Source organism: Triticum aestivum, chromosome 5A (genome assembly GCF_018294505.1).
Source record: "Triticum aestivum cultivar Chinese Spring chromosome 5A, IWGSC CS RefSeq v2.1, whole genome shotgun sequence".
Taxonomy (NCBI): domain Eukaryota; kingdom Viridiplantae; phylum Streptophyta; class Magnoliopsida; order Poales; family Poaceae; genus Triticum; species Triticum aestivum.
The window spans coordinates 413,202,019-413,215,078 of record NC_057806.1 but is presented as its reverse complement, the minus strand read 5'-3'; the positions used below and the strand labels follow the sequence as shown (position 1 = coordinate 413,215,078).

Sequence of the window (13,060 nt, the reverse complement as noted above, 5' to 3'; positions counted from 1 at the left end):
CGAACTGGAGCTAGTTCTATGTCACCCTATGTTATGAATGTTACATGATCGATCGCATCCGACATAATTCTCCATCACCGATCCAATGCCTACGAGCTTTTTCATATATTGTTCTTCGCTTATTTACTTTTCTGCTGCTATTGTTACAATCATTATAAAACCCAAAAATATTACTTTTGCTATCATGACCACTGCTATCATATTACTTTGCTACTAAATACCTTGCTGCAGATACTAAGTTTCCAGGTGTGATTGAATTGAAAACTCAGCTGCTAATACTTGAGAATATTCTTTGGCTCCCCTTGTGTCGAATCAATAAATTTGGGTTGAATACTCTACCCTCGAAAACTGTTGCGATCACCTATACTTGTGGGTTATCAAGGGTTTATGATTAAGATTATGTTCATATTTGATTCTTCTCCAAATTTTTATATGCATGATTTGATATCTTTGCAAGTCTCTTGAAATTATCAGTTTGGTTTGGCCTACTAGATCGATCTTTCTTGCAATGGGAGAAGTGTTTAGCTTTGGGTTCAATCTTGCGGTGTCGTTTCCCAGTGACAGCAGGGGCAGCAAGGCACGTATTGTATTGTTGCCATCGAGGATAAAAAGATGGGGTTTATATCATATCGCTTGAGTTTATTCCTCTACATCTTGTCATCTTGCCTAATGCGTTACTCCGTTTTTATGAACTTAATACTCTAGATGCATGCTGCATAGCGCTCGATGTGTGGAGTAATAGTAGTAGATGCAGAATCGTTTCGGTCTACTTGACATGGACGTGATGACTATGTTCATGATCATGCCTAGATATCATCATAACTATGCACTTTTCTATCAATTGCTCGGCAGTAATTTGTTCACCCATCGTAATGTATACTATCTTGAGAGAAGCCACTAGTGAAACCTATGGCCCCCGAGTCTACTCTACATCATATAAGTTTTCGATCTACAATTCTAGTTTACTATTTATTTTGCAATCTTTATTTTCCAATCTATACAATAAAAATACCAAAAATATTTATCTTATTATCTTTATCAGATCTCACTTTTGCAAGTGGCCATGAAAGGATTGACAACCCCTTTATCGCGTTGGTTGCAAGGTTCTTATTTGTTTGTGCAGGTACTAGGCGACTTGCGTGTAGTCTCCTACTGGATTGATACCTTGGTTCTCAAAAACTGAGGGAAATACTTACGCTACTTTACTACATCACCCTTTCCTCTTCAAGGGAAAACCAACGCATGCTCAAGAGGTAGCAGTGGGGCGCTGGATGGCCCTGCCGCGTCCTCCTCATCGCTGTCAAGGACGATGACGCCACCCTCCTCGTGCCCGCGGCGCTGGGCCTGGAGCTCCGCGTATGCCTGTCGCTAGCGGCGTACCTGCTCCCGGACGTAGTCCTCCTTCGCCAACTTGAGGGCGGACTCGCCGTCGGGGGCCACCATCTCGATGTGCTCCGGCTTCACCGGGAGCAATCCCGGCTCCGGCTTCAGCCTGACCAGGCGGAGGGAGCCGCGCGGGGAGGGCCGGGCACCCTCGTTAATGATGAGGGCACCGCTGCGGGTGCGGCGCCCGAGCGGCGTCTCCTCCGGCTCAGGCTTGAGGGGGCGGAGCGCGGTCGGCGAGCCAGAGCCTGACGACAAGGACGACCCCGGCTCCATCCGCCGTGACATCCAGGAGCTGCCACAATGGCGAGAGAAGGACGGTCGCGGCGGGTACTCGAGGCGCGGCATGTTGCCGGTCTCGATGTGGTCGAGGACGGCCTCGAGGGTGCGGCCTGGCACGCCCCACCACTCGCGCCGCCCGTCGGCATTGTGCGGCCGCGCGGCATGACGCCGTTGGTGGTGGCGATCTGCTCCTCGTTGCGGCGTTGGAAGTACGAGGTCCAGAGGTGGTGGCTGTCGGCGGCGTAGCGCGGCTCGTTCTGCTGCTCCTTCGTCATGGATGAGCGGATGCAGACGATCTCGGCCCGCCGTGCCGCCCCTTCGGGCACCGGTGGCACCAGGACGCCGCCGGCGCTCAGCCTCCATGCCCCCGGCACCCACATGACCGGGGGCGTCGGGTACTCGGCCTCGTAGAGCAGCCGAGCCTCCGGTTCTTGGAGGTGGCGGCGGCCGAAGACGTTCGCCGCCGCGCCGTCGTCTGGGAACCTCTCGGTCATCTTTTCGTCGGCGGGAAGAGGGGGAGAGAGGTGCTTTCCGCGCCGGAAAGGGGGAAATGAGAACTGTGGCATCCACCGACGGGGAGGTCGCCTTTTATAGCCGCAGTTGGGCGGCGACGGGCTGCATGTCGGGTGACGCATGGCGGGAGAGGGCATGACGCGCGTCGCGTTCACTTCGCTGCCCGTGAGGCATCAATGGAGGCTGACCGGCGCGGCAGCGCGACAACCTTCACATTGATTCTCGCGAGAAACAAGGCGATGAGGGCGACGAAGCGGCGTCTCGCCGACTCGACGGGCCCATCCTCTTTCGTGCTAAAAACGCTCGCCGCAGCGCCCTTCACCGCGTCGGGTTCGGTCTGGATCCACCGGCGGCAATTTCGGGCCAAACAGGCGAAAAACGGGTTCCTAGGGACACGATTGGGCTGATTTTTGGGTGCCGGTGTAGAAAAATCGTTTCGGGAAGATCTGTTGGGACGCGGATGGAGATGCTCTTAGCTGCTGCGCTGCGCCACTACCGTCGGTTGTTGCTGTTGCTGGCCACGGCAATGGCCGTGGCCGTGTGTGCTCTGTGTGTGTACTAGGTGCGTGTGTGTGTGTGAGCCAGCCTGATGGCTTGCTGTGTTAAGGCCGGCCCTTGTTTAGGTTTAGGTCTAGGATTAATTAGTATTTATTTAGTGCTAATTTAGCCTAAGTAAATGACATGTGCGATCATCCCTATTAATTACCATTTTATTAAACTAAAGTCAATGACAGATGGACCCCGCTTTGACCTTGTTGACCAGTCAATCTTGACTGGTCAACTGTTGACTAAACCCACTGGCCCCACCTATAATACACTCCGGCTAGAGTAGTACTAGGTGACAAAACTTTTTATTGTTTATAATTCGAATTAATATATTCTAGAAAATATTTAAAGCTTTGCTCGGATGAAAATATTTTCTACATGAAAGTTGCTCAGAAAAATGAGACGAACCCGAATACGCTATTCACATACCTGTCAGATGCCTCTAGTACTGCAAACATAGAACCTTCCCTTCCGATTCACCGGTCTGACAGATGTCCGAAACCAGGAAAACGTACCAGTTAATTTCCCGCTTCATCTTCAACGTGTAGCACTGCGTTAGGTCGCTCCTAGCACAACATTTTGCCATGACATGCTTTGTGATGCAATTGTTTGCTATGTTATTTATTGCGTTCCCCTTCCGCTACTTCTTTTCCGGTAGACACCGAGCCCGCTGTTGATCCGGTGATCGACTACTTCACTGTCGAGGGTCTGTATCTGTCTGCAGAGCTTTCAGGCAAGCAAAACCCCCTTGAGCATTCCGATATCGCCCATTCCCTTCTCTCTTATGCTTGCATTAGAATCTACTGCTACTACCGTTATGCTATTTCTGCTGCATAGCCTGTTTATTGTAACCTGCTGTTGTTACCTACCTGCTTATCCTAAACTGTTTAGTATAGGTTGGGTAGAGACCCATCAGAGACCCCCACTTTGTCCCGACTGCCCCGCTGGATTATCAGAAGACCCGATCAACGGGATCGAAGACCAGGCCCCAGCACCGTACATCACTTTTCCCTTAGTTGCTCGACACTACTTGGTTATTATCGAGTGCCGAGGGTGATACCTCATCAGCACTTCTGATGTTAACCTTGTAGGTTAGTTCATCGATTATGGTCATCGAGGGTGATTCCTCCTTCTCCACTCTCGATAACGACACTGTCGTGCAACTCCTCAAGAGTGGACCTCGAGGGTGATTCCTCCTTCGTTCACCTTGACGATAACATCAGGTGGAATTCTGTCGAGGGTGATTCCTCAGGGTTCCCCTTGGTGTTAGACACACAGTTACTATGGTTACTATGACTTTACATTGAACTATGTTACTAAAGACGGATCGACCCCGAGGGGTACCCGCGCGAGCTTAATTGCGCGTGATGTGGAGTCGAGTTGATCTGGAAGGTGCCCGCGAGATAATTACGAGGCGTGGCCGGGCATTCTTAGCCTTTGCCATGAGTCCTCGAGATGGGGCGACGGGGTCACATCGATCATGAGTCTCTGCTCGTTACCACGCGTTCCCAAGACACTAACGGTTTGGATATTTGATCTGAGTAGGCCTCTGGCCTTTTTCGCACTAACCACCACACGGGAATAAGTATGGGCACTCTGCGTCGTATGCATCACCCGAAGCTTTCTAGACGTCAGCGACTGAGCGGCGCGCGCCGGGTTGGACTGCGTAAGCACCTGCCTTGTTAAAGGAGGTAGCTAGGTCTGCTCACCGGCCGCGTACACAACGTGCATGAGTGCAAAGGGCGATGGGCCCAAGACCCCTGCGTGCTTAGGATTTAGACCGGCGTGCTGACCTCTCTGTTAAGCCTAGGCAGGGCTGCGGTGTGTTGATCGGCCGAGGCCGGTCATGACCTGATGGTGTGTCCGGCCAAAGTTGATCGAGCGTGTTGGGTAAGTTGGTGCACCCCTGCAGGGAAGTATTCTATCTATTCGAATAGCCGGGTCCACGGTAACGGACGCTCGAAGTTGTATCCCGATCGATACAACTAGAATTGGATACTGGATGCCGAGGCATGTAATGTATATGATGGCTCTGTGATTGCTTTCTCGCAGGGGCTCGAGGAAGGATCTCTGGGCGAGGTTGATAACACTACTACTACTTTATATTATGTTGATTTGTACTCTTCTAAATGCCGCAAGATGCTTGAAGATGCTAGTCTTTGATAGGACTAGGCCCTTCCCTCTATTCTGGCATTTTTGTAGCTCAGTCCACATATACAACCTTCCTTTGATAATGTTGCATATGTAGCGTAGATCCTTGCTTGTTGTGTACTCCCTCTGTAAACTAATATAAGAGTGTTTAGATAACTAAAATAGTAATCTAAACGCTCTTATATTAGTTTACGGAGGGACTACTTCAGATGAGTACTCACGTTTGCTTTCCTTTCCTTTTCCCCCATATCCGTTTGATGCAACTAGATGACGGAGCCCCTGAGACCGTTGCCCCCGCCGACGACTACCACTACTAGCACGAGGGTGCTTACTACTACGTGGAGGCCGCCGACGACCAGGAGTAGTTAGGAGGCTCCCAGGCAGGAGGCCTTGCCTTTTCGATCGTTGTTGCTTTTGTGCTAGCCTTCTTAAGGCAGATTTGTCTAACTTATGTCTGTACGCAGATATTGTTGCTTCCATTGACTCTTGTGTATTCGAGTTTATGTATTCGAACCCTCGAGACCCCTAGCTTGTAATATAAAACTTGTATTATTTTAATTTGTGTCTAGAGTTGTGTTATGATATCTTCCCGTGAGTCTCTGATCTTGATCGTACACATTTACGTGTATAATTAGTGTACGATTGAATGGGGGGCATCACACGCAGCGGCAGAGGCGACTGGTGATGGTCGAGGGCAGCGTGGAGGAGGTTAGTAGAAGTCGTTTCTAGCTTGGGCTATCCGTGACAGCGCCATGGTGGTGCCCACGGCTGACGGAGCCAAATCCGACTGATCTCAAGGTAGGGATTCTAAGCTAGGCGTGTTATAACGATGGTAACAAGGACATATGATTTTACCCAGGCCCAAGCTCTCTCCAAGAGATAATACCCTATGTCCTGCCTCTATTTACTGTATTGGAGTATAGTATAGAGTATAGGTGCCTACCAGGAGATTGTTAATGATCTATCGACTAGCCTAGTCTTGGTTTATATAATGTACCGGAGACCTAGGATAACATGAGTTTTAATCGGCTACGTCGGTTGAGAGGAGTCTTCATTTTGTATGCCAAGTCTTGTAGAATCTTCCTTGTATGCGTTATGGACTGTCCGAAATGGCCCAGGATGGAACTGAAACGGGGGTCCTCGACCCGGCCTACCTGGCTGGGAAACGACATGGTAAGTACCCCTGGTCCAGAACATCAACATTGGTCGTTGCCCGAGGAAAGGAGCTCGAGGTTCCCATCAGCGTGGTGGTGTATAAGCCGGTGACGACACATGGGGCAACAGGCGACGAGAGGCGCCGACTTGCTTGAGGCTGCGGAAGGGGGTGAGAGGCGAGCGTGAGTGGGCTGGCGACGATGTGATAGGTGGGGGAGGCACGGTGACAGAGCGCTTGCTCGCAGGCGTGATGCATCGGTTGGCACGCGTGCACATGCGAGGGCTGGCGGCGGCTTATCGGATGTGGAGGTGAGATGGGATCTAGAGGAGACGGGCGAACAAAGACCCCATCGATTCCTCGGTCTGCAACAGAGCCTTGTTGCACTTGTGCGTCTTGCGACAAGGCGGTGTTGCAAACAAGTGTATGGGTAGGATTGCCACGCGTCGCACGACCATTATTTAACATCTGATTATACGGTCGTGGAGGTCAACACGTGCCCAGTTATTAGTCGGATGAAGCCAAGCATTTCCTAAAGAAAAAAAGTAGTACACACTAGAAAAAAACCATCCCATAATAATATTATAGTAAAACATATTTTTAACACAGTAAAAACAGAAGCGTCCAGACATACGTGTATACACTCACCTCTATGAACGCACACACGCACGACATATCATATTGAGATTTACGAAGTCATCGTAGGTGCGAGCATCATGAATTGAACCCTGATAAGCTGAGATACCATTGTCCCTCTAACCATTCAACCATCAGTTGGTTTGCATAGTAAAATATTTTTGCAAGCTATAAAAAACGTCTTATATTACGACCTTAAAAAAGGTCTTAGAGCAACTCCAACGGGCCGACCCAAATGAACGGTGCATTTGTTCGCTTTTTGTCCGTTTGGGTCGGCTGCCCGTCCGGTGTCCGCCCAGTTTTGCATTTGGATCGGCAGTGCGCCCAATACGCCGACCCATTTCATGTCTACATTTAACTTTTAAATAAAAAAGGCTCGCGACCGATCACGCCAGCGGCCATGTCTCATGCTGGCACCATGCCAGCGCCGATATACAATGCCGGCTTCAGAAATTATCACCACAGTTCATGCTGGCACACTTGCCAGTCGGCCGACACACATGTCAGCACACAAAAAAAGTGTGGGACTTGAGTTCGACCACTCCATCGCGGTTCCCGTGGTCATGCCGGCATACAAAAAAGATGACGCTCACGGCCATAGATCACTCGTCGTCGAACTTAAGCATGCCGGCCTGCATCTTCTTGAACCACAACCTCTTCATTGGTGACACGGTGTTGAGATCCACCTTCATGATCTCCACCCCGGTCATCATGCTCGCGAGAGTCACTTCTTTTGCCTTGGTCTTGACGTTGGTGGCCTCAATCTTTAGCATCTTGGCTTGCTTCTCCGCCTCAAGCTCGAACATCTTGGCTTGCTTCTCGGCGTCCAGATCAAGCCTCCTCCTTTGGATCTCCATGAAAACATCCATTTGCTCCGCCTTAAAACGCCGACGCTCCTCCTTCCTTGATTCCTTATTCATCATGCCGTCCACGCTTGCGATCAAGGCGTTGGTGGCCGCATCTCGCTTGTCCTCCTTCTTGGAGTTGGTCTACCCCCGCGGCCGTGCTGGCTCGCCCTCCCCAACATCCTCCACGGCTTTCTTCCCCCACATGCCTTGAGTGTGGCATATTGCGCCTTGAACTTCTCCTCGTCCTTAATGACCCGGTAGCAATGAGAGAGGTTGAAGCATTTGCCATTGTGTTGAATATTGAATGCCTCCTAAACTTGAAATGCCTACAAAATGTTTCCATGCAAGCATATGGCAAGTGATATGCAAATGAACACGCAAAGGATGAACTTGATGACACAAAAGAGGGCAGCTTGCTTGCTAGCATACCATGTCTTGCATGCCGATGCCGCTCACGGGGTGGGCCTTGACGCTCTCAAGAGTGGCGCAAAACTTGTTGCACTCTTGTTGGATCACCCTCCACCGCTTGGAAATGGAGACCCACCTGCGCGTGCTCACAAATTGGTAAGGTGGAAACTTCTTGCGCTCATGAAACTCTCGGTGGACACGAATCCAAAAGGTTGAATGCTTTTGCTCGGCGCCCGTCTTGGGGTCTTGTCCAATGTCACGCCAACACTCGCAAAGAAGCTTGTGCTCGGCCGCTGTGTATGTCTTCGTGCGCTTGCTCTTGCGCTTCGGCTTAGGACGGACGGCTTGGTTGGCGAGCTCGTTCTCGAACAAAGACTCCACTTCGATGTCGCACTCGTCCTCCTCCTCTAGCCCGTAGTCGTCCGGAAACTCATGGTCGAGGGGGGAGCCGTCCATGTCGATACCGACCTGATCACGCATGAAGGCCGCCAGATCGGCATCATAGCCAGCGGCCGGCGTGAACACCCTGCGGCCCTCCTGGCTTTGTGTCTCGTCGGGATCGTAGCCAGCGGCCGGCGCACTGCCCTCGAAGATGAGGTTCTGCATGTAGTCCTCGTCGACGGCGGAAGGCATTTCCTCAAACAGGTTGCGGGCGTCCGGGAGCCCGCCGACCGGCGTCTGACGCGCGCGTTTCCTCGTGTCGCCGGATGACGAGCCACCGACCACCAAGGTGGCGCTGAGGTCGATGGGCGCGGGCGCGGGAGTGAAAGGCGCGACCACACTCACGTCGGGCGAGCACTCCTCGGAGGGGCAGGAGGCTTGCGGGTAGACATGGAAGTCAGGGATCGGGTTGCAAACCGGCGTGCGAGGCGAGTCGGGCAGCACCATCCGAGGAAACGCCGACGAGCCGGTGCTGGCCGCGGCGACGTCGGCTTGGACGAGGCTGAGCTGGCTAGGGTTTAACCCTAGCATGTAGAGCGCCTCCCTCGTTGCCGTCGCGGCGCGGGCGTTGGTGACTCCTGCTGCGCGGCGGCGAGGACGGAGGCCTGCGCGGCGGCCTCACCCCTCGCGTGTGCGGCGTGCCTCCGGCCCTTCCTCTTGGCCGACTCCCTTGCCCGCTCTTCGGGCGTCAGCACCTTCTTCGGCTTGGTCACGGTGGCGGTCTTGCGCGGCGCACGAGGCTTGCCTTTCCCGGCGGGGGCGGCGCCGGCGCCGGACGAGGCGAGACCGGCGGCGGCGTCGAGGTCGATGGCGTCCTCCATGGCTGGCTGGGGGCGGGAACGCGCGTGGGCGGGAGTGTTTTTGGGGAAAATGGAGAAAATGGCGGGCCCGGGAAGAGGAGTAGGCGTGCGCGCGTCCGTTTCGTTTTCGCGCCGACGCAAATCCGGCTTAAAAATAGGTTGGGAATGGATCGCCTGCAAACGAAAAACGGACGCGTCTCCGTCTGGGTCGGTGCGTTGGGCCGACTTTTCTGTCAACACCGACCCAAACAAACGGCGGCGGACGAAATGGATCGTCCCGTTGAAGTTGCTCTTATATTATGCCCTCGGAGTCAAAATTCATATTGACGGTCTCGTCTCCACCACCGGACCGTCCCATCTCCCGTGCGGCTGGACCGCTGGAGTGCCACCTTTCCCCTTCCCCTCGCTCTCCCGGGTCCCCTCCTCTACCCTGCCGCCGTGCCGTACTTCTCCTCGGCGGCTCCCAGTCCCAGTCGCTTCCCCGCCCGCTCACCACAGCGGCTCCCAGTAAGCCCCCCTAGCCACCCCCGACGGCGGTTCCCAAATCCCAATACCCACCCCACCAACAAACCCATCCGCATCCCCCTCGCGTCGCCCCCCCCATCGCCGTCCCAGTTCAACCTCATCGCGTACCCGCCGTCCGCACCCCGTCCACAATTTCGGCCATCGGATTCCGAGGTATGAGCATTTGGCCATCCATGGCTAGCTAAACCCCACCCGCGCGAGAAATTTTTGGGTACGCCGGCCCGGCGTACACCCGGGCACACCATCTAGATCTGCCCGTGTTTGTTACGCGCTCTGGAAGGAACCCGAGCTCAGCTTTTGCGCGTTGCAATTGGATGATTTTTTTTCACGATTTCGATATTTCACAATCATGTATGAACTGTTCTTGAATAGCGGGCCTGATCGACCGTTCTCGTGTGCAGAGATTGTTTTTGGTGCGGTCGATCGAGACCGAAATCTGAGTTTGCTTGGCGGAGCCTGGTGAGGTCCTATGCTGCCTTCCCAGGATGAAAGGCGGTGTTCTGCATAGGCTCCTTGTCAACAAGCTATGCTTGGGCCTTCTGTTAGTTCTCCTCGTTGTGCCGATTGTCATTTTGTTGCTGGGCACAACTCCAGAACAGCTGAAAGTTCTCTCCCAAGGTACACCCTCTCAAATACAGTAGTTGCTATTGTGCTAGCTTGTTGCTTTGATTGCCGACTCAGAATCTCTCCATGCTCCTTTGGCTGAATTGTTATCTGTGTCCCCCTTCCCGCATCAGGTTTCCTACAGCAGCATGAACTGGAACATATTGGGGGTAATGTATCAGCTCTAGTTGAGCCTGCAGGTCCAGCTTATAACGACGACACTCACACGAGTATAACCAGACGGAACAAATGGAACAAAGGTTATGATTTTTATCATGCCCATCATGTGTTGGGAGTCTGAAGATTACTTTCTTATGCCTAATAGAGTGCCATTGTTGCTTTGCAGATTGTAACTATGCAAAGGGTAAGTGGGTAGCAGATGAGAAACGGCCACTCTATTCAGGTAATGAGTGCAAGCAATGGCTGTCAAAAATGTGGGCTTGTCGAATGATGCAACGCACGGATTTCTTCTATGAGAGTTACCGGTGGCAGCCGCACGGTTGTGAGATGCCTGAGTTTTCAGGGCCTAACTTGTTGAGCAGGTATTGTGCTATTTTTAACTGTGCGTTAGCTTACATACTGGACTTTTTTCTAACATATTGGAATGCTTACAGGCTGAGGCATAAAACTCTTGCTTTTGTGGGTGATTCCCTCGGGAGACAGCAATTTCAGTCCATCATGTGTATAGCAACAAGTGGTAAATACAGCCCAGATGTTGAAGATGTTGGTTGGAAATATGGCCTTGTCAAAGCTCCAGGTGCTTTAAGACCTGATGGGTGGGCTTATCGATTTCCAGAGACTAACACCACTATCCTTTACTACTGGTCTGCTAGCCTATCTGAATTGGAACCTTTGAACACAACAAAATCAGTAACTAGCTATGCGTTGCATCTTGATCGGCCTGTAACATTCCTGAAGAAGTATTTCCATGGTTTTGATGTTCTAGTACTTAACACAGGTCATCACTGGAACAGAGGGAAATTCAATGGAAATCACTGGGAATTGTATGCCAATGGGGAGCCTGTAGGGAAAGGTAGACTTGCAGATCTCAACCGTGCAAAGAATCTTACACTGTATAGCATTGCCAGGTGGGTGGATTCAGAACTCGCAAGCCGTCCTCAGATGAAAGCTTTTCTGAGGACAATGTCACCGAGGCATTTTGTAAATGGCGATTGGAACACTGGTGGAAGTTGTGGTAATAGCGTTCCCTTTTCTAATGGAAGCGAGGTCTTGCAGGATCATTCAAGTGACTTGCCTGCAGAGTTTGCTGTAAATGGAACTCAGGTTAAGCTTTTGGATATTACTGCTATCTCACAACTACGAGATGAGGGGCATATCTCAAATCGTACTTTCAGAGCTCCAACAGGCATTCATGATTGCTTGCACTGGTGCCTTCCTGGTATACCAGATATGTGGAATGAGCTCCTCTTTGCACAGATTTAGTACCTTTATACTGCAGTAAGGGCATTTTTCTCCCAGAGGCCCAAGAATCTATTAGTGTTCCTGCTGGTGGTCTGTACAGGGTGAACTGCTTTCTACCAGTGTTATTTGTGAACCATCCATGCGCAGGCGGTGTTTTTGGTCATCCATCCATGCCTAGGTGGTTAAAGGTGTCAAGATGATAGCATTCTTTCCAGTGTATTTCTTTTCAGATCTTAGCCCTGTTTCAGACCAGATGCGGAATTAGCTGCTACAGAGCCATATGTAGTGCTCCCCAGCCCCAAGGCACGTCAAACCTTTTTCTTTTCTGTAAAATGCCACTATAATTCCAGTTTACAATGTGCAGCATATATTCTGTAAAAATGTTCATACAAGTTGACCAAACTGCTATATCTTCTTTTAGATTATATATATAAAGTGGAACTTTTGGTTGAGTCTTATGTCCCCAAACCTCTTATCACTGTGATTATCCAGTGTAATTGATTTATCTTTCAGCACCGTACTACTTCCTTGATACTACATTTGTTCTCGAATAATCAAATGGCTCGGGCTTGCTCCAATCATAGGTGGTTCGGGGCTGAGAAATACCATATGCAGTGATGCCAGTTTTTGAGGAGAAGGATGAAAAGAACATAGTTATAAGCATTGAACTTAACCAAGCATCAATCTGAAGCTAGTAAGGATTTGGCAAAGCTTCCTTTGCACCATAGCTCGGTTCAGATTGCTAGCTTGTGGGATCAGGTGTGGAACTAGCTGAGTAAAATCAACGTTGAAGCTTTTATTTTTCTGTACTATAAAAATGGTACTCCCTCGGATACATAATATAGCTTTTCTTTTTCTTTACTGTGAAAATGGACAGTTTTGCATGTGTATCACATATTTTGTATGTAAGCTCATACAAGTAATACACAGTTTGACCAAAGTGCTATATGATCTTCTATATAACGTGGATCCTTCTTTTTGTGAAACCCGCATAAAAAGTGGAGCTTTTGGTTGATATTGTGCACAATTTTCTTTTACTCCCTATAGCATTTGAAACAGCGATTGACTCGTATATATATGTCTTTTAGGAGATTCCACTATAGACTACTCCCTTTGTAAAGAAATATAAGAGTGTCTAGATAACTACTTTAGTGAAAAGAAATGTAAGTGTTAAGATAACTACTTTAGTATTTCTTTCCGGAGGGAGGTACATACGAAGCAAAATGAGTGAACCTATACTCTAAAATGCGCCAAATGCATTTGAGTATAATTTTTATAGTGGAATCTCTAGAAAGACTTATATTAGGAATAGATGGAGTACTAACATGGAGCATAACCTAAACACTGAG

The 13,060-nt window shown here is 50.4% G+C and overlaps 1 protein-coding gene across 1 annotated transcript; it reads left to right on the top strand.

The window, feature by feature from the left end:
* Window positions 1–9,500: 9,500 nt before the first annotated feature.
* On the top strand, window positions 9,501–12,163 carry LOC123103685 (protein trichome birefringence-like 14). Its single transcript, XM_044525346.1, has 5 exons — window positions 9,501–9,839; window positions 10,088–10,304; window positions 10,424–10,549; window positions 10,636–10,831; window positions 10,904–12,163. The coding sequence occupies exons 2-5, from the start codon at window positions 10,172–10,174 to the stop codon at window positions 11,730–11,732; spliced, it is 1,284 nt and encodes a 427-aa protein (XP_044381281.1). The 5' UTR covers window positions 9,501–9,839; window positions 10,088–10,171; the 3' UTR covers window positions 11,733–12,163.
* Window positions 12,164–13,060: the final 897 nt, after the last annotated feature.